Consider the following 19,025-nt stretch of genomic DNA (forward strand, 5'->3'; position numbering starts at 1 on the left):
GCTCAGAGGCTTTGAAAAAAGTCGTTGCTTCAGCATGTTGATTACAATTGCATAATAATTAAGAGAATAAAGGTCACCGAGCTTTAGTCATTTCTTGAGTTGTAAACACTAAAAGCCGAAAGTAAAGTTGATTTTTTTACAGGGCCATGTGCTGTTGCAAAGAAACATGGTTATTAACACAGTTTCGCTATGTTGATCGAATTTAGATGTTGTTTGGTAGCATTATCATGACTGTAGCGTCAACCGATGTCCAGTGATAATATTGATCCATCAAATGATAGAAAGTACTTAAGATTGTTGCCAGCCATGCCATGCCACCTTAATAATACAGGTAACATGAATGTAAAAAATTCACTTTAAATTCTGTGAAGTAGCCTCTTAAACACCAACTTGAATGTAAGATAATCGCCTAAAATAGTGTGAGGTAGCCCCTGACAACTATTTGAATATGACACAATCACAAGCAGTTATAAGAATGCCCAGGAGTGACATCAGTCATGAGCCGGAAGGGCCAGTACCTGCCAACATAGAGTGAATTCTCGACACTGGTTCTTTTTAGGATCAATCTGTTTTTCATTGCATTATTCGTATAGAAAAATTGATTTCCTTAAAAATGAATGTAGTGGTATTATTAAAGTGCGATCAAGATAACTTGTTTGGACCTGATGTGATCCTTGGTATTTAACGTTTACAGCGGTTATTTAGTATGTAATTCATGAACATTTATTCAAGATGTAAACATGGAATTCTCTGTGGATCGCATTCTCATAAAATACCAAGTTTGGTTGTTTTACGTCGTACGGTTGTTTTGCAATGCTATTGTTGTAGCGCAAGCTATGTAGTTAACTCAGGTAGCATTCATTAATATCGGGAGTGAGAGGGGGTCACCTTTATAACTATTCGACTATATCGTTATTTGAACATATTAGGGTGAGACAACACGAAAACATGAGACGGTAATACATTGTAACCGGTTTAGACCAGAGCAAACTGATATGTGCGCTTAGGACGAAAGGACGAAAGAAAAATGACCGAAATTCTGGAAAAAATGCCGGAAAAGATCTACAATAGAAGGAAAACATAGCAATCGAATATAGCTAGTAAATCCCTTATTCGGTGGTTGGATAGATTTTACTGAGAGACATTTTACTCGTTACCGCGATTTTCCTCGCCGCTGCGGAGCGAGGAAAATATCCGCGCGTATCATCTGTCAAACCATGGAATAAGAATTTACCCAGAAGTCCATGTTCTCGTGTCCCCTAAACGCGCGTCCTACACTAACGTGTGCGCGTGTTACGGTGGGTGCTACGAAATGTAAAAACATGTATAACTACAGTGGAACCCTAATATAACGAACCGATATCAAGGACGGTATTGTTTAGCTCGGTAATACTAAAATGAATATATTACAAACCCGCCTTTGTAGCAAACAGATTTTGGAAGTCCCTTGGTATTTCGGTATATGATCCTGTTATATTAAAATGTAATATGATGTCTAGGCGCCCGTCTCTAGTGCAGTTGATCTAAAAGCAAATAAGCACTTCACAATATACTCAGATTTCACATATTTATTTTCCTTTGCATTTCTAGCTATTTCTTCAGTTAGCTGTAGGCTGCATTGTATGTTTAGCAGTTCTGACAGCTCTTCTTGCAATGGCTTAACATCCATTCCGGGTTCTTCTGGCACTCGCCTTTTGATGCCCAGTACTCACAGTTTTTGTCTGTGTCTTTACAATCTGTAAATAAGCAGATTCATAGTTAAAGAAAGTTGGAGCAGGGACTGAGAGCGTTAAAAATAAAACTTAACCTAATTTAAAAGATCTGAAGGATTTGTTAGCTTTAGACTAATCAATTGAACAAAACTGGTAAAAAAATTGCGAGCGCAACTATGTCAAGGAAAGTGTCGAGATTTAATTCCGTCTAAAGGTTTTATTGGATTATCAGGCCACTGCTAAGTTCCAGTTTCCAGGAACTTGAAGCGACAAGAGTAACACTTTTCCCCTCAATAGGATGCTAATCCATCTTGGGTTGTTCCAAAACATTTTTCTGGTTGCCCCGACAACTTCATTCGAAATACTTCAATTTTAGCGACTACGCTCTTTATTGTAACTTCTCGCACTTTTGAAATCTTCGTCACTTAAATGAAATAGGTTGTAGTTCCCTGCAAAAGAATTTTATGTTAGAGAAATTCCAAGTTTAGACCCGCTGTGAGAACAAGGATCCGCAGACAGCCCTCTATACTAAACTGTTCACTTTCAAGGATTTCAAGGTGTATTAAAGGCTAATGAATTTAGGTCAATATACTTAAACTAGCTACTATTACTTTAACCTACCTGGACAAATGTTACAACTCTTGCGGCAATTTTTTAACATGTAGTCTGGATTCTTTGCGCATTCACCAATCGACGCCCAGTATTGACAGTTCTTGTGATCATCTTGACAATCTAACAGCCAAGCAAAGAAAGAGGGCATTGTTAGATTGGTATTAAGATCCAGGAAGGGCCTGCATCAATTGGTCACGTGACCTGCTTTAAATAAACATAACAGCAATCCTCTTGTCCCCGAAAATTTGGGTGGTGGTGCCGGTGTCGTGCTTCCTAAAACCCCTGCCCGATTTCAGACCAAAATACGCGATTTTCCCTAGTACCCTACTTAAGCCCTGACCCAAAAAATAATACCCTTTTTCAGAGCATATTCTACTCAGGAACTGCTTAGCATTTGCGAAAACATTTGAGTTGCGTCGATTTCCCGAAGATATTAAATCGCTCTTTTCAAGAGATGAGTACTAGCAGTCAAAAATTAGTTCCTTCCAAGAATTATACCTAATAGCTGACAAAAGTGAACAAGCCATATCCTATTTCATAACAAAACGGCTTAAGCGGCCATATCTTTTGGCGTCTAAAATATCTTTAAAGACTACATAAGGGTGTAGCCTGACCCCGGGTCATTTTGAAGTGTTCCTGGTAGCGCTTTCGCTCTCTATTCTTTGATAACCACTAAAAAAACTTCCATTTCTTAATGGTCAAATGTTCCATAAAATTGAAACAAATTGTTGCATAACATAGCGCTGTTCCCCTTTCTATCCTTGTTTTACGCCTGCTAATCTGGTGTCGTATACATTTAACTTTGCGAAAACTAGGCTCTGACACTAATTTCTCTAAAAGATGACAATAAGTTCTCCACACAGGCTTTCCTGTGCTATTGCAATGTGATCACCTTTTAAACACTAGACATCTAAGTTACTTATTCCAGTTGTGTGCAATGAATTGCAATTTCAACTGTTACAAGAGTTACCTTGATTTCCACCTGTTGTTCCACCGGCACCAGTGCATTTGTACAAAAGATTCATCTGTTTCGCGTCCATACCACTGATTCCGTCTCGCTGGCCAATTGTAACCTATCGATCAATCAATCAGTCAATCAATCAGTCAATCAATCAATCAATCAATCATTTGATCAGTCGATCAATCGATCGATCGATCGATCCAACCATCCATCCATTCATTAATGAATTGATTAATCGATCGACCAATCATTCATTCAGTCCGTCAGTCAGTCAGTCATTAGTTCAGTCAGTCAGTCAGTCAGTCAGTCAGTCAGTCAGTCAGTCAGTCAGTCAGTCAGTCAGTCAGTCAGTCAGTCAGTCAGTCAGTCAGTCAGTCAGTCAGTCACATTAAAAATACGAAAGAACAAAAGTTAACGTTTGTGTTACCCCTTGTTTATTGGGAAGAATTGTTGCTCGTCCATTAGCACTGAAGGCATATGCATCATAATGCATAACGCTTCCATAATCGTACGGTGTACCGAGTGAGTCTATAGTATTCCTCCCGTATCTATTGAAGTTGTACGCCATACCTGTCATGAAATGAAATAAAAATTAAATAAGATTTGTAATATAATGAACGACATACTACCTCCAAATTTGCACATGAAATTTTCATGAAAAATTTCTCGTGTCCATGATCTTTTGGCTTTATAAATTTTGTACCAACTTTTTATATTTTATATACGACTGACAGTCGGGAACATGCGATACATAAAGCAAAGTGCTGTTTGCAAATACGTTTAAACAAAACGACAGCTATCCAAAGAAATTCCAGATGTTGCTCCATTTCTTAATACAATCCGATCGCACATTAAATTTTGCTGCAGCAATTGGTCATATTGTAGTTTGTTTAATACATGATATTTGTTTTAAATTTTCTAGTAACATAAAAAAATTATTTAATACTAATTATATAGTGCTTAAATTGCGATTAAAGTCGAGACAGTCAAGGCTTTTTTAAATCTGCATCAATATTTTAGTTTGATTGGGAGATCATACCTTCCATAATATTTTGCTTGTATATAGTGACGTAGTTGTCTCTATCTGGACGAGATTGCTCATGGTAAAATCCCAAAGCATGTCCTAAATATAAACATAGCGGCAATTTACAAAGTTTTTTGAGTTTTAAAAATTGATAAATAAAAAAAAGGTTTCAAAATTTCTTTCAGTAATAAGGAACACATATTGCTATATCATAGTAACCCAGAGTCGCATTAATGAGATTCAATTGCAAGTCAGCCGGCAAAACTGAGTAAGCGCCGTCGATGTACTAAACCATTAAACATGTCTTAACTTTGGTATTTACGAGCAATTAGATGAGTCGATTGTATGAAGCTGGAAACCTACCGATTTCGTGAGCAGCTGTACCTACATTCCAACAACCGTGGCCAAGTGAAATGTACTGAAGTCGATGTTGATAACCCACTTCTGAAGAACATCTACGAGGAAAACATATACATTAAACTTTTTTAAATAGTATAATTACATTGACTTACTTGACTTATGGCCATAACTCTAGGTGGTTAGACACCGCGCTAAAACGCACTGCGCATGAGTGGAAAATTAACATCCGGTCAGTTTTGTATTTGCGGTTGACTATGTAATCCAGTCGCGTAAATACAAAATTCCCGTCGCGCGAAGTTTAAACACAAAACTTAAGAAATAGCAAAGAAACTTAAGGAAAATAATGGTCTAATTCAAAAGTTTATTTATTTTTGTAGCTTCATACTTTTGCACCATAGGGTTTCCTGCTTGCACCAACATTGAAAATGATGCTTGAAGTTTACAGGTCGCAAGCGCTCGACAGTCGACAGCGGCATTTTCGTTTGACTATTTCTATCACTTTGCCCGCTTTAATTGCTCGCAAATTAAGGCGCGACAAATGAGAAAGAAAAACAACATAAAACCAAAATAAAGAACCACTGAACTTTCAAGTTTAGGCTATCGATACTTCTTGCCTTCACTGAGAAAAAAGTCACAAAACAAGAAAGAAAACAACATTTGCTCAGTGTTTGCTTGGTTCAACATGAATGAACTGAGTCTTCGATACTCGCGGACTACCTGGAGATTTTGCTGGATTGAAAGCTGTTAGCCGAGAAGCTAAACAAGTTTAAATTGTGTTTCCATTCAAGACAAAGGTAATTTGATTTTCTTAATCCTCCTCACAAGGTCAAATATTCGTCTATTTGGCGGATGTTTTCCACATTTCCAGTCCGTGTGGCTGCCTCACGCGCGAACATGAAACTTGCAGATTCGCACATGGCGTTCAATTAACCAAACTTTCAAACTATCGTACCGGTTATCTCTCCTCAATCTAAAAGGAAAAACAGAATCAAAGTCTAGTTTAAAAACTTGCTTTAAACCAAAAACCGAATAATTAAAAATCGGACCTCACTACCGGGTGTTATTTAAAAAAAAACTTTAAAAAGTTTTTATACCTCTGCTGAACGAAAAACAAACGAAGCGACTGCGTGCTGTCATTTTTTAGGCCGAAGTGTTAGGTTAAATAAATGTAGAACTGAAAACAATTAAAGCTAAAAAATACACAAACATGCAACCAATTACTGGATAGGAAAGTATGAATTTAGTCAAGGTTAATCGATCAAGAAAAACTGGCAAGTAAAACTCTGCCTTCTCGCCTTGTGTGATAAACCTAAGCTTATTTAAGCTCATCTGCTGCTCAAATTCAGAATCAAAGCCTCAACGAATCCACGACTTACCTTTTCTAAATCTATCGAGTATTGTTTCGGTCATATCTAGTTTGTAATCCAAGACAGCAGATTAAAACACTGCAATTCACAAAGCAAAACAACTAAAACGTGGGCCACGACTGACCTTCAACCGATCCGAAAGCGTAGCGAGTGAAGCCCGTTGAGTGACTGGAAAGGTGACCGGAAGTGCTAAATTCAGCGCATGCGTAGACGTTCTGCCGCGGTGTCAGGTGGGTATAGGGCCGGGCACACTCTTTCGCCATGTCGCACAGTCCCGAGCAGCCACCGTTGCCTCGCTCCACGAACTGAAACCTAAGGCTGTTCTTTCTTTCTCGGCAGTTCTGCGCCAAATCCCCTTCGGTCTAATTTCATTGAGTGACACCTAATACATTACAACTTACATGAACATTTTTTTCTATAAACAAGTAGTTTACGCTCTATTTTCCGAGAAGAAAAGTAATGTTGCACTGACAACAAAGCGATGAGTTAAATTCCATTTTTTCAAGTGGATTTTTATGTGACATTCGCAATTCTGGCAATTTTTTTTTGTTAAGGACATGAAAAGTAATCCTGCTTGGCAAGACGTAAGTAAGAAAAAGTTTTTCAGTTGCGTTACACATTTAAGCAATAGAGGACTTTTTCCGTGTTTACATAGCCTCATCTAAACACGAGGGGGGTTGGGAGAATTCGAGACAGTTATGCAAACCCGAGACGCAGTCGAGGGTTTGCATAACTTTCGAGAATTCTCCCAACCACCCGAGTGTTTAGATGAGGCTATGTAAACACGGAAAAAGTCCTCTATTGCTTTTATAAAATATTTTTTTGCAAAAATAATTCGAAAAATGAAGGGGATTTGGTTTATTTACTTCTTGATTGAAATAGATTTTCTCAAAACGCGCATTTGACAACACGTGAACCAATCAAAATTCGTGTTATAAGAGTTCAAGTAAAATTTGTGGCAAGTAGGGACCTTTAGCACCGACGCCGAGGACGTGGACGAGACCTTGTCTGACCGAGTGGGTCCTGGGACGGGACCGTCATTTACGGCGGGAAAAATAAACATTTAGCAGACCGCGCCGGCTACGAGGACGAGTATCTTCCAGTTGAAGTCCACAGAGAAAATGATGTCCTTCAAAGAATTTCGTGAGATGCTCATACTTCTCTACGCCGACAACATTGTTTCAGATGAAGAGTTTTTATTGCTTTACGATACCTTCAGTTCAAAAAATCCAGATTTCCCTCATGGAAACTACGAACGATTCGATTTGGATTCTATGAACTCCGCCGAATGCAAAGCAGAGTTTCGTGTTGAGAAGCAAGACCTTCCTCGCCTTGTTGCAGCACTCCAACTACCACCAGTGTTTAAATGCGAGCAGAGGAGTATTTGCGATGACATAGAAGCCTTATGTATGCTTCTCTATGATTCCGCGCTTTGGCCGACCGGTTTCTGTTATAAGTTTGATCACTAATGATGTCATGGACTATATCTTTGACGTTCACGGCCACCTCATAACCCAATGGAATCGAGATCTTCTGAATCCTGGGGCTTTACAGCGTTATGCAGATGCTATATCAGGAAAAGGCGCCCCGCTTGACAATTGTTTTGGTTTCGTCGATGGGACAGTACGACCCATTTCAAGACCCGGAGAACATCAAAGAGAAGTTTATAATGGACATAAAAGGGTCCATGCCCTTAAATTTCAATCCCTGTCCCTACCAAATGGACTAATAGGAAACTTTTATGGACCAGTTGGTGAGTTTTTAATTTGATTTTCTTTTTAATACTTATAATGAACTTTATTATTAAAAAACAATCGATCACAAAATAAAATATGATATTGAAAGTTGTTTTTATTGTTTTTAGCTCTACAAACTTCCCAAACTATTTCTATTCTCACCTCCTATTTTCTTTGTTTTTATAGAGGGGCGTAAACACAACGCCGGGATGTTGGCAGATTCTGGACTATTGCGTGACCTTCAACAGTATGCTTTCTCTCCAGTAGGCCAACCCATGTGTATATATGGAGATTTGGCCTACCCTCTCCGTGTGCATCTTCAAACCCCGTTTCGTCGTGTCCCACTTGCACCCGCGATGCAGGATTACAACGAGGTCATGAGCGCGTTAAGAATTTCAGTGGAATGGCTTTTCGGTGATGTCATTAACTCTTTCAAATTTCTTGACTTTAAAAAGAATTTGAAGATCGGCCTAAGCAATGTCGGTAAAATGTATGTTGTTTGCACAGTACTTCGCAATGCCATAACATGCCTTTATGGTAATACCACCAGCGACTACTTTGGTATTGAGCCCCCCGCCCTGGAGCAATACTTTCAATAAAGTAAAATAGCTGTATATTTTTTTATGATACAGCTTTATTTTTCTGGACAAACGAAAAATGTAATGGGGCATGAAATGCAGATTGTAGGGGAGGGGACTTTACAGGAACAAATAAAAAATCCCAACATATTTTTTTTATGATACAGCATTATTTTCCTGGACATACAATACATGTTATGGGGCAAAAAATGCAGATTGTAGGGAAGGGGACATTGCAGGAACAAATAAAACATCCCAACAACCCCCCCCCCCCTTCTACAAAGAATGGTCCTTTAACCCTTATTAGCCTTGGCCTTTTTTTAGACTGGGGGTGGACTGAAAGTACCCCACCCCCTCTTAAAAAATAGAAAAAAAGGGAAGGGATCATTCAGGGGTGGATTCAGGGGGATGGGTTGGGTGGCTACCCACCCCCTTGATTAACCAGAAAAATTAAAATAAATACATTAAAATAAACAATAAAGACAATAACACTGAGTAAGGTTTGATCTCTTCTGGTATGTTCTTCAAAACTTCTAAAAGATAAAACACAAAAATATAAATTTTGGTCAACCCTAAAGGAAAACATTTGGTTGCCATGAAAATCACATGTTACATTTAAAATTGTAACCAAACATGAATATTAAATTTAACTTTTTTCAGTTCTTAACTCGGCACCCTATGGGGTGAAAGGGTTCACCTAGGTTTTCGTAAACTTCAACTTTATATCTCTTTTTAATTTTAATTTTAAAAATTGACCATTAAATAAAATGTTAACCACAACATAGTTCCAAAAGGCTTAAGTGTGCAAATGTTTTTCTAAACAGCTCTTTTGCCTTCCTCTTATGAGGACTTGGGCAGGACTCTTTCCAGTAAACCCATGAGTACCTGGCTCTGCTGTTGTTGCTGCTGCAAAAAAAGCATTTGGAAATTTTGCATCTGCTGTTCCTGTCTCTGCTGCTGTTCAGTCATGACCTTTAATACATCCTGGTATTGTTGCTGGCTGTGTCTCTGCTGAACCATCAGCATCTGTTACTCGGCAGCTCTATTTTCTTGTTCTTTCTTCTTAATTTCCATTTCTTCCTTCCTGATTTCTTTTTCATTCTCATACTTTTCTTTCAGAATTTGCACAGCTTCAGTGGTGCTTTTTCTGCTTTTTGGTGGAGTAACTTGATCAGAGCTTGCATCAGCATTCCTCTTTTTGGTTTGCCCCAGGCGCTCCATGGCCTTCAATCTACTCTCTTCTGCAGAGGCCTTGTCACTTTCATTCTTCTTAGTAAGAGTATTTGAATTTTGTTTCCTTTCCAAATCAGCTGCTTGCTCTTTTTCGATGATCTCAGACAATGCCTTCTCTAATTCGGTTTCATCGTCACATTCAATCTCAGAACCTTGCTCCTCCGTTCTCATCTTTTCTTTGTATTTGTTGACTAAAAGAGTGAGTCTTTCCCTGACAGAACGCTTACTGACTTTGAATTTGGGATAGTTTGTGCCATTTAAACGTAATGCTACTTCACCCCAGACCTCTCCTCTTTCTTTGCTTTGCTTAGGGAATTTCCATGGTTCCAAGACAAGGACTTCTGTGCAAAGCATGCGATCATGTTCTTCTGACCATTTCATTGCATAATTTCTGAAAACAAATACAATTGTTTTATTAAGTTAAAGTATGGAATTTTTTACGGCCTTATGTGCCCAAAGGCACGAAGAGGATTGAGTGAGTGAGTGGAATTATTTTTACAATCAGTTTATATTATTTAAACTGCATTGCAAGTAAAATATATTTTATCTTGAGGCCTCAAGTGTATAAACTATGTTTTCAGTGCTGTAAGTTGTAAATAAACTTTTGTTTATTTTTTCGTCCGGCTAAAAGTAAAATAAGGTAAAACATGTAATACGTTTTGGGAATCGTTGAATTGTAGAAAAAAAAGTACCCTCTGCATTGCGAGTAAAATTAATCTCGAGGCCTCAAGTGTATATATATACTAAGTTTTCAGTGCTGTAAGTTGTAAATAAACCTTTGTTTATTTTTTGCGGCTAAAATTAAAATAGGATAAAACGTGTAACGCGTGTTGGCAATCTTTGATTACAAAAATTACCCTCTACGACAATTTAGGCTTCATTCAGTATCAACGACAACTTAGTGAGAAATAAAACATTTCAGAAGGAACTTGGTCGATACGGTAACCGCAAATTTAAACGGACAACTTTGATTTTCAAAGCTACAATGAAATGCAGTTGAAAGCATGCGACTTATATTTTTAGAAAGCACTTATAAGATTTATTTACGAACCCTGTACTCTTTGTATCATCATCCGCCATCACTGTAAACATAGCTGCAAAGCTCAAAGCTCTTTCTGCAGGTGAAAAGAAAACAAGAAATTAATATGGTTCTTCACGGTTCGATCAAATAACTTACGGTACCTATCTTGTCCACGTACCGACACTTTAAATTGAAAAAATCCCCAAAATAAGTCAGCAAAAGACAGTAAACATATAAAACATACCTTCGTTCAACACTGTACGGCAAATGGCGGCAAACGACGTCCTCAACGAGGTGTGGACGACGAGTTCCGCACGAATGGGCATGCGTAGTAGCATCAAAGTTCATTTTCTGAACTTCCGGTCGGTGACGTTCACGTCCTCGGCGTCGGTGCTAAAGGTCCCTAGTAGCGCCGTGTCGACGAAAGCGATTCCACGTAAATCTTACAGAAAAATACGGAAAGTTTGGCAAAAACTAAACGAAATGCTAAAAAATACGGCTCTGTAAAGAAAGAACTTCAAGGTGAGGAGTTTATTTAAGCTGGAAATGAATGCCACTGTGCTTGATCGCTCTTGAAAGTGAAGTGAACTTGCCTGAATGATTTGGCAGCCCGATAACACGGTTGAAATTAATGTTTCATCGTGTCTTGTGAAGTTTTGCTGGATAATTAGGAATCATAGCACAAGCAGTGGATCTAGCGAGGTCGGTAGCAATGGTATGCATTTATTGTACGGTAAATTGTTCAGATAGCGATCTAAACGGGTCCAGTTTCTTCTACTGTCGTTTCCTACGTCTTTGTAATGTGCTTCAAGCGTAGAATAAACTTCAAATTGACAACAAATTCTGCTTTGGTTTCTGACAAATATTTCCATTCTTTCGTCTTCCCTAAGCCCATTTTGAATGAAAAAAGTTCACGACTATCATGCCAATGTAACAGTAGAATTTTACGCTGGGAAAGCCAGAGAAAATATATTTTAACGTCATTTTAATCGCGGCGGCATTTAAGAGATGCCGGAAAAACACAGCAAGATCGGCGTGAGTAGTGAGCATAGTTTCGTGCGTTGACCTATATTTTTCTAATAAAGAATGACTGAAGGGAATTTATGTAGTATTGACAACAAATTCTGCTTTGGTTTCTGACAAATATTTCCATTCTTTCGTCTTCCCTAAGCCCATTTTGAATGAAAAAAGTTCACGACTATCATTGCCAATGTAACAGTAGAATTTTTACGCTGGGAAAGTCTCAGAGAAAATATATTTTAAACGTCATTTTAATCGCGGCGGCATTTTAAGCAGATTTGCCGGTAAAAACACAGCAACCGATCGGCTGTGCAAAGTTTAAGTTTGTAGCTTATAGTTTCGTTTGCGTTGACCTATATATTTTTCTAATAAAGAATGACTTGAAGGGAATTTTATTGTAGTACTTAAACGCAAAAATTTACTTGAAAAATGTTTACTGCGTATTTTGTTGCATATTTTGTCGTTCGCTTGAGCTTCCTCCAGGCAAAGCGCTGTGGTTCTTCTTTCTTTTGCTTTTTTTCTCGCGGGCTCATATGGGAAGAGAAAGCCGGAACACATATCAAAATTTGGTATTGTTTTCCATTTCTTTAATATCGTACTTGAAATTACTTTGCAAGTCTTTTTGGCAGTTTTATAATGTTTTTAAATTGTGCCGGGAAACACAGAAAGCGTGACGTCACAACCGTGTTTACATACTCTCATCTAATCACACCTATCGACCAATGAGAGCGCGGGTAGTATCTTAATTATTTTATAAAATGGGATAGCTACATACCCCTGTCCTATATGAAAGTATGCATATCCATTCTCTTGTTTTCGTTGTTGGAATCGAATACAGGTTTGAGTAGTCCACTGGTTCATAGCTTCTGTCAGAATTTTCATCATTTGAGCATTCGACGCTGAAAAAGACATTAAATAGATTTGAAAACAAACCAAAATACTAAGATAGCATAAACGTTTGACATAGGAAAATAGTCAAGTCTTAGTTTCTTAGTTAATTTAAGACTTCTTTCTCACAGATTTAGCGAAGTTTTGAATCACTCTATGAAGTTTTAAGGTTGTATTCCTATACTTCTAAATTCAAAAGAGTCATAACTTTGCAGATTTTTAGCCAAAAACACCAATCATGACCAATCTTCTCAGAATAGCACTGATAATGTTTACAAATTTATTTTTAATTAACACTCTCAGTGTTTCAAATTATTTGACGAGACAACAGGAGACACACATCATGAACTAAACGTTGACGCGTTTTTTGCTCCTGTCAAGCATCTTAGCGGACCTCTCAGAAAAAATGTTTGCTTTAACGGGTTTAAAAGGTCACGTCCGTGGGTTGTGATTGGTAGATTCGATCCACTTTGTTTCGAGGTTCGTTGGTTGTCGTCGTAACTATGATTGACGGCTGCGAGAACGAAGTCGTCAGTTGGGTTTTGAACTTTATAGTTCGCGAGTTACTAAAATACGAAGTAATTCTTGTTGCTTTATAGTGTGATGGGTTGTTTCCCTTTCCTGAATTTTTTTTTGTGTCAGTTTCAATTGCAGTTTCCTTTCAAATTTCACGCATCTAAGGGGACTCTGAATCACTGTGGAGCAGCCTGTTCATGTGGATTGTGTGACACCTTGCTAACGTTTGTGCTTTACTTTACTTACCTATCTGGGGATCAGTGGAATAGATCATTACTCCACCAGGCCATTGCTTGTTTAAAATTGAGCCTCTCGCATTTCCCTTTACTTTATCAACATCTAAACCCTTTATAGCAGCCAGCCGTTGAACGGAGTTGAAAATCATGTCTCCCTCGAATAGTTTGGCATTTTCTATCCCAAGGTTTTCTATTAAAAGAGACGCATAACACTAATGAAACACTAATTCCATTATAAGTACAATGACTCTGGTGATAAAAGGACATCAATGCAACCAGATAATGTTCTGCCTAGTATGGTTTCTTATGAGTGAAACAAAAACGCCATTCTGTGAGCCTGGGAGATGACTTAGGAAGGTGCCTGATTGCCAATTCCTGATTGTTACGGGAATCCACAAGAAAAAAACTGAAACTGATGGGTGAATAAATTATCGGTAAGCATGTTGATTTCTCTTGTTTTCTCGATGTAATTTTTTAAATATCGAAGTCATTTTTAACTACCGCAGGTGTTTCCTTAGTAAACTATGTGCATCCCGAAGTCTGGATCTTACAATTGCTTAAGGGTTTTCATAATGTTCTTTGTCTCAGCAGCAGCCAAGAATGTTTTTTAACAATTTCATTTACATAAAATACCTTTTTGCATAGGAATCTTCTTTCTTGCTTTGTGATATAATGACTGTACAACATGGTCTTACTTTTAATAAACATATTTTTTTGAAGCACAATCGGAGCCAACGAAAGAAAAGGTTATATATGCTTTGTCCCATGATTTTGTTGTCGAAGACAAAACATTACAACAGATTAACTGGACAAGAAATATCCGAACTTGATAAGAAATAATAAATGGAAGCTGTTAAACAAACCTTCTGGATTGGCAAAAACTGCAGCAATTATGAAAAACGCAATGAACCACATATTCGCCTTACACCACCTTTTTGTAGTAAGCCTGTAATGAAATTTGGACGATCTAATAACCCTAGCCTAAGAGTTCAAACTTTATTTCACCTTCAAGTTTTCAGCTGGTCATTTGAATAAACACAGGTTTAAGCATTGAGACTCAAATATAGTGATGATATAAGTGTGAGCTGTCACGAAAAAATCATAATATTAGAATTCGATCACAAAGTCTTGAATCATTTGCTGAACAGGACGGACACACAACAGCTATGTAATTTTGCGACATTGCGACATTATTAAATATAAATATTAAAAATGGTATTTAATAAAAAAGAACATACACCAAATAAATACTACAATAATGGTATCACACAAATGTCCCAGCATTGATAAAGATGTTCTGATCATCTACTTAGAATAACATGTAGCCATAGCAACAATACAACTTGTTATTTTCTTTTAACATAAGTGTGAGCTGGGAAAGTATGAAGGTATATATAGTGACGCATTTTTACAACATTGTATGCAAGAAAATGGGTACTAGTGACTTAAGCCCGAAATTTGGACACTTGACGCAACAAATTCAAATTTGCCTAACTTTTTTGTTGCAATGTTGTTTTTTTTTGGAATATATATTTTGTGTATTACAAGTAGTTTCACCTGCGTTTACCTGTCTTTGTTTAACGCAAGCCAACGTATCCAGTATCAAAATAATATAAATATTTGAGTATAGGCAAAGATTATTAAAACCCGAACTACTGTGTACATGTACTCGTGGTGCGAGACGTTGAAATATCAAATCAGTACCTCTTATGGTGACTGCTTATCTTGAGACTCATGTTTCTTCCAGAAACAAGGAATGGAAGTAGTTTAAGAACCAGATAATTTTCTTTCTTTTCTTAAAAACAAAGAAAAAGTCTAAATCGTAATCTCTGAAAGTGTCCGCGGCCGCTTATGGGAATGTCCGCCTACGAGAATGTAAAAATACAGAGTTTGTATGGGAGTTAAAACGGGGTTTCAAACAAGACGGTCGTTAGTAGAGCTGTCCGCTTACGAGAGCGTCCGTTAAGAGAGCTTCGACTGTAGTCTCATTTCTAGTTTTAAGTTTCTATGATCAGGAGTTTTTTTAATGCCACTGTTGTGGTTGGCCCAATGCATAACTCCAAACAGAGACTTGGGATTTTTCCTTGTAAGGCATCCCAATAGCCTCCTTACCATGTTACAAGTGAGTTGGTCTTCTTGTACAAGGGCTTAGCCAGTGCCGAGTTCTTGGATTCGCTGACTTGTTGCTGGTAAAAAGTGACATACCATTACCAAGCTCAAAAGCTTTAATTTCTTTATATTCTCATTTAACCCCTTTTTTTGGCTTTGGTTTCAGCGGCCCAAATGTGGTGTCTGGCACGCTACTTTCCCCTTATGATCAGTGAATGGGTTCCACCAGATAATGGCCATTTGCTGCATTGTTTGTGATTTACTTGATGTTGTTGACCTGTGTTGTGCCCCGGTCGGTATAAAACGCAGACCATGCAGACTGCGGACTACAGACCGTGCAGACGGTGCAGACCGTGCAGACTGAGTAATTTTTTTCTTCTTTTTTTACATTTAAATTTAGTTTGTGCTTGAATTTTGGTCTGACAATGGGTACATGGTTTACCTGAATTAGTCTATCCTTGGTTATTACTTTTTCTTTTTGCCACGAAGCTTGAGAAAAAAGAGATATTTTATTTTCGGAGAAGCTTAGAAATGGATTGGGGAAATATCATGTACTAATTGAAAGGGTAGTGCTTTCGAGAAGTGGGATTGTACACAGTAACTTTTTAGAGCAAACTGCTATGAGTTTTACAAAGTTTATAATTTCAAAGAATAATTACCAGTAGGACTTATTACTAAAAGCTATTGCTTCTTGTGTTATTGAAAATCACTTGACTGAGGTCACTACTGCTTGTTACATTTTCTTAATTTTCCTTTTATTATATATTTTGAATATAAGTGTTGCCATTATCAAATGACGAGAGGCCGAAAAGATCTTGTTCAAAGGCACTAACCTAATTTACTACCAGAAACTTTGCTTTACAGGTAAATATGTGAAATTCTTTCCTGTAGGTTATGTTATATAGTATCTCCCAATTCAGCCACAAGAAAAAAAGCAACAAGGTTCTATTTGGTTGGGTAATTTTTATACATTGCTTTGCCTTCGTCTCGTGAGCCATAATTTACAATAAATAAAAAACCCAATTGGGCACTAGCATGGCTATGTGCTTCTATTGGTTTTCGTCTTAGCTTGACTCCCTAAAAAAATTGATGCCATCATCTCAAAACCGAGGAGAAGAGATCTGTCTTAGTGGTACAGTATATGTACTTCCAAGACTATATAGGGTTCCCCTTTCTGTTAATCACCCTACTAATAATCATATCTCCCCTTTATTTTTCACAAGGGCAAACTGGATTCAGTGCTTTGGAACAAAGTACCAGGCAAGGCAGATTCTTGTGACTGGACATGATGGTCTCTTGCCTCAGTTCCTTCAGATTAAGGAGACGTATATTTTGCCAAATGGAGATGTAATGTTTGTTGGGCACAAGCTGCACACTGTCATTAGCACATTCAACATCTCTGTGCTTACGAGATTTTGGTTTTTAATGAGGAGGTGGTCAGTTGTTATGATGCTTAAATAGATCATCATCCTTTGTTACTCCACAAAGTAAAGGTGGCAGGCATAGAAACATTGGTTGTAAGGATGCGATATGACCTCACGGATGCTGTATAATGTAATAAAAGTAACTACATGAAAGTTACTGCGTCACTATGATGAAAGCCATGTAAACCTAGAATTGTTTGTGGCATGCTTATAAGTTGTTTTTCATTCAGTCCGAATTGGGAGCTTAATTGCACAATTTCACCGGGATCATAATTATAAAGAAAAATAAACATGCCACAAATAATTGTCGGTGTTCCAGGTTTTCGTAATTGCACGGTTAAATTTTAAATGAATACAAACAAATTCCAAATGTGGTAAACATGCCTGTCAAAATATGATTACCAAGGAAACATCAAGCACTGAGTACAATGACGTGTTAAAACAAAATTTTTCCCAGGTGAATGTAAATTTGGATTGTTTTTCTTTCTCAAATATTGACAGAGTTATGCGGGGATGGCCTCCCCCGTCTGCGTAAGGTTTAGGTTATCCAGCAAAACAGAAACTGTTCAGTTTTATTCCTTTACTATGTATAATGAAAAAGTGTATTAAACATGACTTATTGTATTGGTTCTCATCACTCTTCTCAGCTTTACTCAAATACCAATGCATGCTTGTCAGCTAGATTTATTCAGCATTTCCTCTTTATTATTAGGGGAGGTCTATTTCAGTATCGGTCCGCAGCACATCAAATAATCTTACATCAGTGTCTTTCTTGAACATTGCCCGACACAATTAGTCGAAAGACGTTGCAGTTTAAAAAAACACCAACAAGGTGTAGCACAATGTTTCGATTACACCAGTTTGGTGTTAGTTAACACTGAATTAGTGTATTGTCATACATACACCATGTTAACGTTGGTGTTGTGGTAACACGGACATGGTGTAAATTTATACTACCCTCGGTGTTCTTTAACACCCTCACTGTTTTCTGTGTACACCTTCACACCTGATGAGGTGGAGGTGTTTTATCTTAGTTGAATCGATAAAGTTATTTCTTTAACTAAAGTATATAATTTGTACTTTCACTTTTGTTTTTCCTTGTGGATCACTAGGCTCAGAGAGATTTACTCTTTTTGTTCGCCCGAGATCCCCCGTTTGATGGAACAATCGTGCGTACTACTACTAACTTTTTAGAAATTCCGTGATGTCAGTGCTTCGAGAAAAACGTTTTAAGACGGAATCCACCAGGAAGTCGAGTAATATTTGTTTGAGTTGGACAAAAATCGAGTACCAGAATAATTTAAATCCTATGGTGTTATTTCCTACCCTTAATCCTTAATAAAAGGTAAATATGTACGTAATTATCCGTAATAACACCAACAATGATTTCTTATCACAGTCTGAGAAAATGTATTTAAAATTTCACAAGCTATAGGCAAAAGCTCACGTCTTTTAAGCGAGTGAAATTCTATGGTACTTCGAAATATGTTTTCGATGTTTGGTGCTGTTAGAAACGATTTCTTATGATAAGAAAATTGAAGCAGTAGCACAAAAGCTTGCAATAAGATGTAAACAATTTTGTTACATAATTTTGTCCAATAACTACTCGAAGTCCTGGCGGATTCGCTTATTATTTTTTTCCCGTGCGTGATCTGTTTGTCTGAATCGAAGGCCACGTGCTTGGATGCACTTCCTTTCTTAATAAACAGCAAACGCGGCGCGCATCTTAACAGAAATAAAAGGATCACGAAAGAAGCATAGGGAGAATTAGGAAAAGAAAGTCATTTTGGGCCTCTCTAAAACGTTTCTGCCCGAGACAAAGTGTCAACTTCGCTGCAACTTCCCGGGCCTAAAAATGTGCGTCTTGAACATGACAAAAACGATCAGGTAATAAAAACGGTTGAAGTTCTTCCCAATACATTTAAAATAATCCCGATTCGTTTAGGTTTTATCTTTAAGTCTTCCATGACGCTCGTTTCCTCCATCAATTTGATCAAATTATGCCAGCGCCAGCGGGGCTCGATCCCGGACCGTTTGATCCTGAGTCCAACGTGCTAACCATTAGCACTCCGCGTCTCACCCGTTGGTGGTTGGCGGATAAAATAATTATTTGGCCCTTGCAATAAATAATATTATTATTCATTCAAAATATTTCTCTGTTTCTGATTGGCTTTCGATCCCCGGTTAATTCCAGCTAACCGGCTAGCGCCGACCAAATTTGGAAGAAA

General features: G+C 37.7%; 2 protein-coding genes and 1 pseudogene across 2 annotated transcripts; 1 reads left to right on the forward strand and 2 right to left on the reverse strand.

Moving 5' to 3' along the window:
- Window positions 1-1,553: 1,553 nt before the first annotated feature.
- LOC144665588 (astacin-like metalloprotease toxin 3) lies at window positions 1,554-14,230 on the reverse strand. Its single transcript, XM_078526844.1, has 9 exons — window positions 14,128-14,230; window positions 13,275-13,454; window positions 12,400-12,523; window positions 4,673-4,764; window positions 4,325-4,408; window positions 3,713-3,855; window positions 3,295-3,397; window positions 2,334-2,444; window positions 1,554-1,736 (listed from the first exon to the last, which is right to left on the reverse strand). The coding sequence occupies exons 1-9, from the start codon at window positions 14,177-14,179 to the stop codon at window positions 1,627-1,629; spliced, it is 999 nt and encodes a 332-aa protein (XP_078382970.1). The 5' UTR covers window positions 14,180-14,230; the 3' UTR covers window positions 1,554-1,626.
- Window positions 7,065-8,371, forward strand: LOC144665587 (uncharacterized; annotated as a pseudogene).
- Window positions 8,852-11,002, reverse strand: LOC144665589 (uncharacterized). The gene is made up of 3 exons (XM_078526846.1): window positions 10,849-11,002; window positions 10,635-10,698; window positions 8,852-9,974 (listed from the first exon to the last, which is right to left on the reverse strand). Exons 1-3 carry the CDS (start codon window positions 10,940-10,942, stop codon window positions 9,380-9,382), a joined length of 753 nt encoding a protein of 250 aa, XP_078382972.1. The 5' UTR covers window positions 10,943-11,002; the 3' UTR covers window positions 8,852-9,379.
- Window positions 14,231-19,025: the final 4,795 nt, after the last annotated feature.

This window comes from Oculina patagonica, chromosome 9, assembly GCF_052425735.1.
Source record: "Oculina patagonica isolate OP01 chromosome 9, crgOcupat, whole genome shotgun sequence".
NCBI classification, from domain to species: Eukaryota; Metazoa; Cnidaria; class Anthozoa; order Scleractinia; family Oculinidae; genus Oculina; species Oculina patagonica.

Excerpts from the sequence above, each read along its gene's own strand:
- LOC144665589 (XM_078526846.1), bottom strand. The coding sequence starts at position 10,942 with ATGCTACTACGCATGCCCATTCGTGCGGAACTCGTCGTCCACACCTCG. Across the intron at positions 10,699-10,848 it reads CCGTACAGTGTTGAACGAAG|AAAGAGCTTTGAGCTTTGCA; the intron begins GTATGTTTTATA and ends TTTCACCTGCAG. Across the intron at positions 9,975-10,634 it reads GATGATACAAAGAGTACAGG|AAATTATGCAATGAAATGGT; the intron begins GTTCGTAAATAA and ends ATTTGTTTTCAG.
- LOC144665588 (XM_078526844.1), bottom strand. The coding sequence starts at position 14,179 with ATGTGGTTCATTGCGTTTTTCATAATTGCTGCAGTTTTTGCCAATCCA. Across the intron at positions 3,398-3,712 it reads TTCTTCCCAATAAACAAGGG|GTTACAATTGGCCAGCGAGA; the intron begins GTAACACAAACG and ends ATTGATCGATAG. Across the intron at positions 1,737-2,333 it reads GAGTTGTAACATTTGTCCAG|ATTGTAAAGACACAGACAAA; the intron begins GTAGGTTAAAGT and ends GCTTATTTACAG.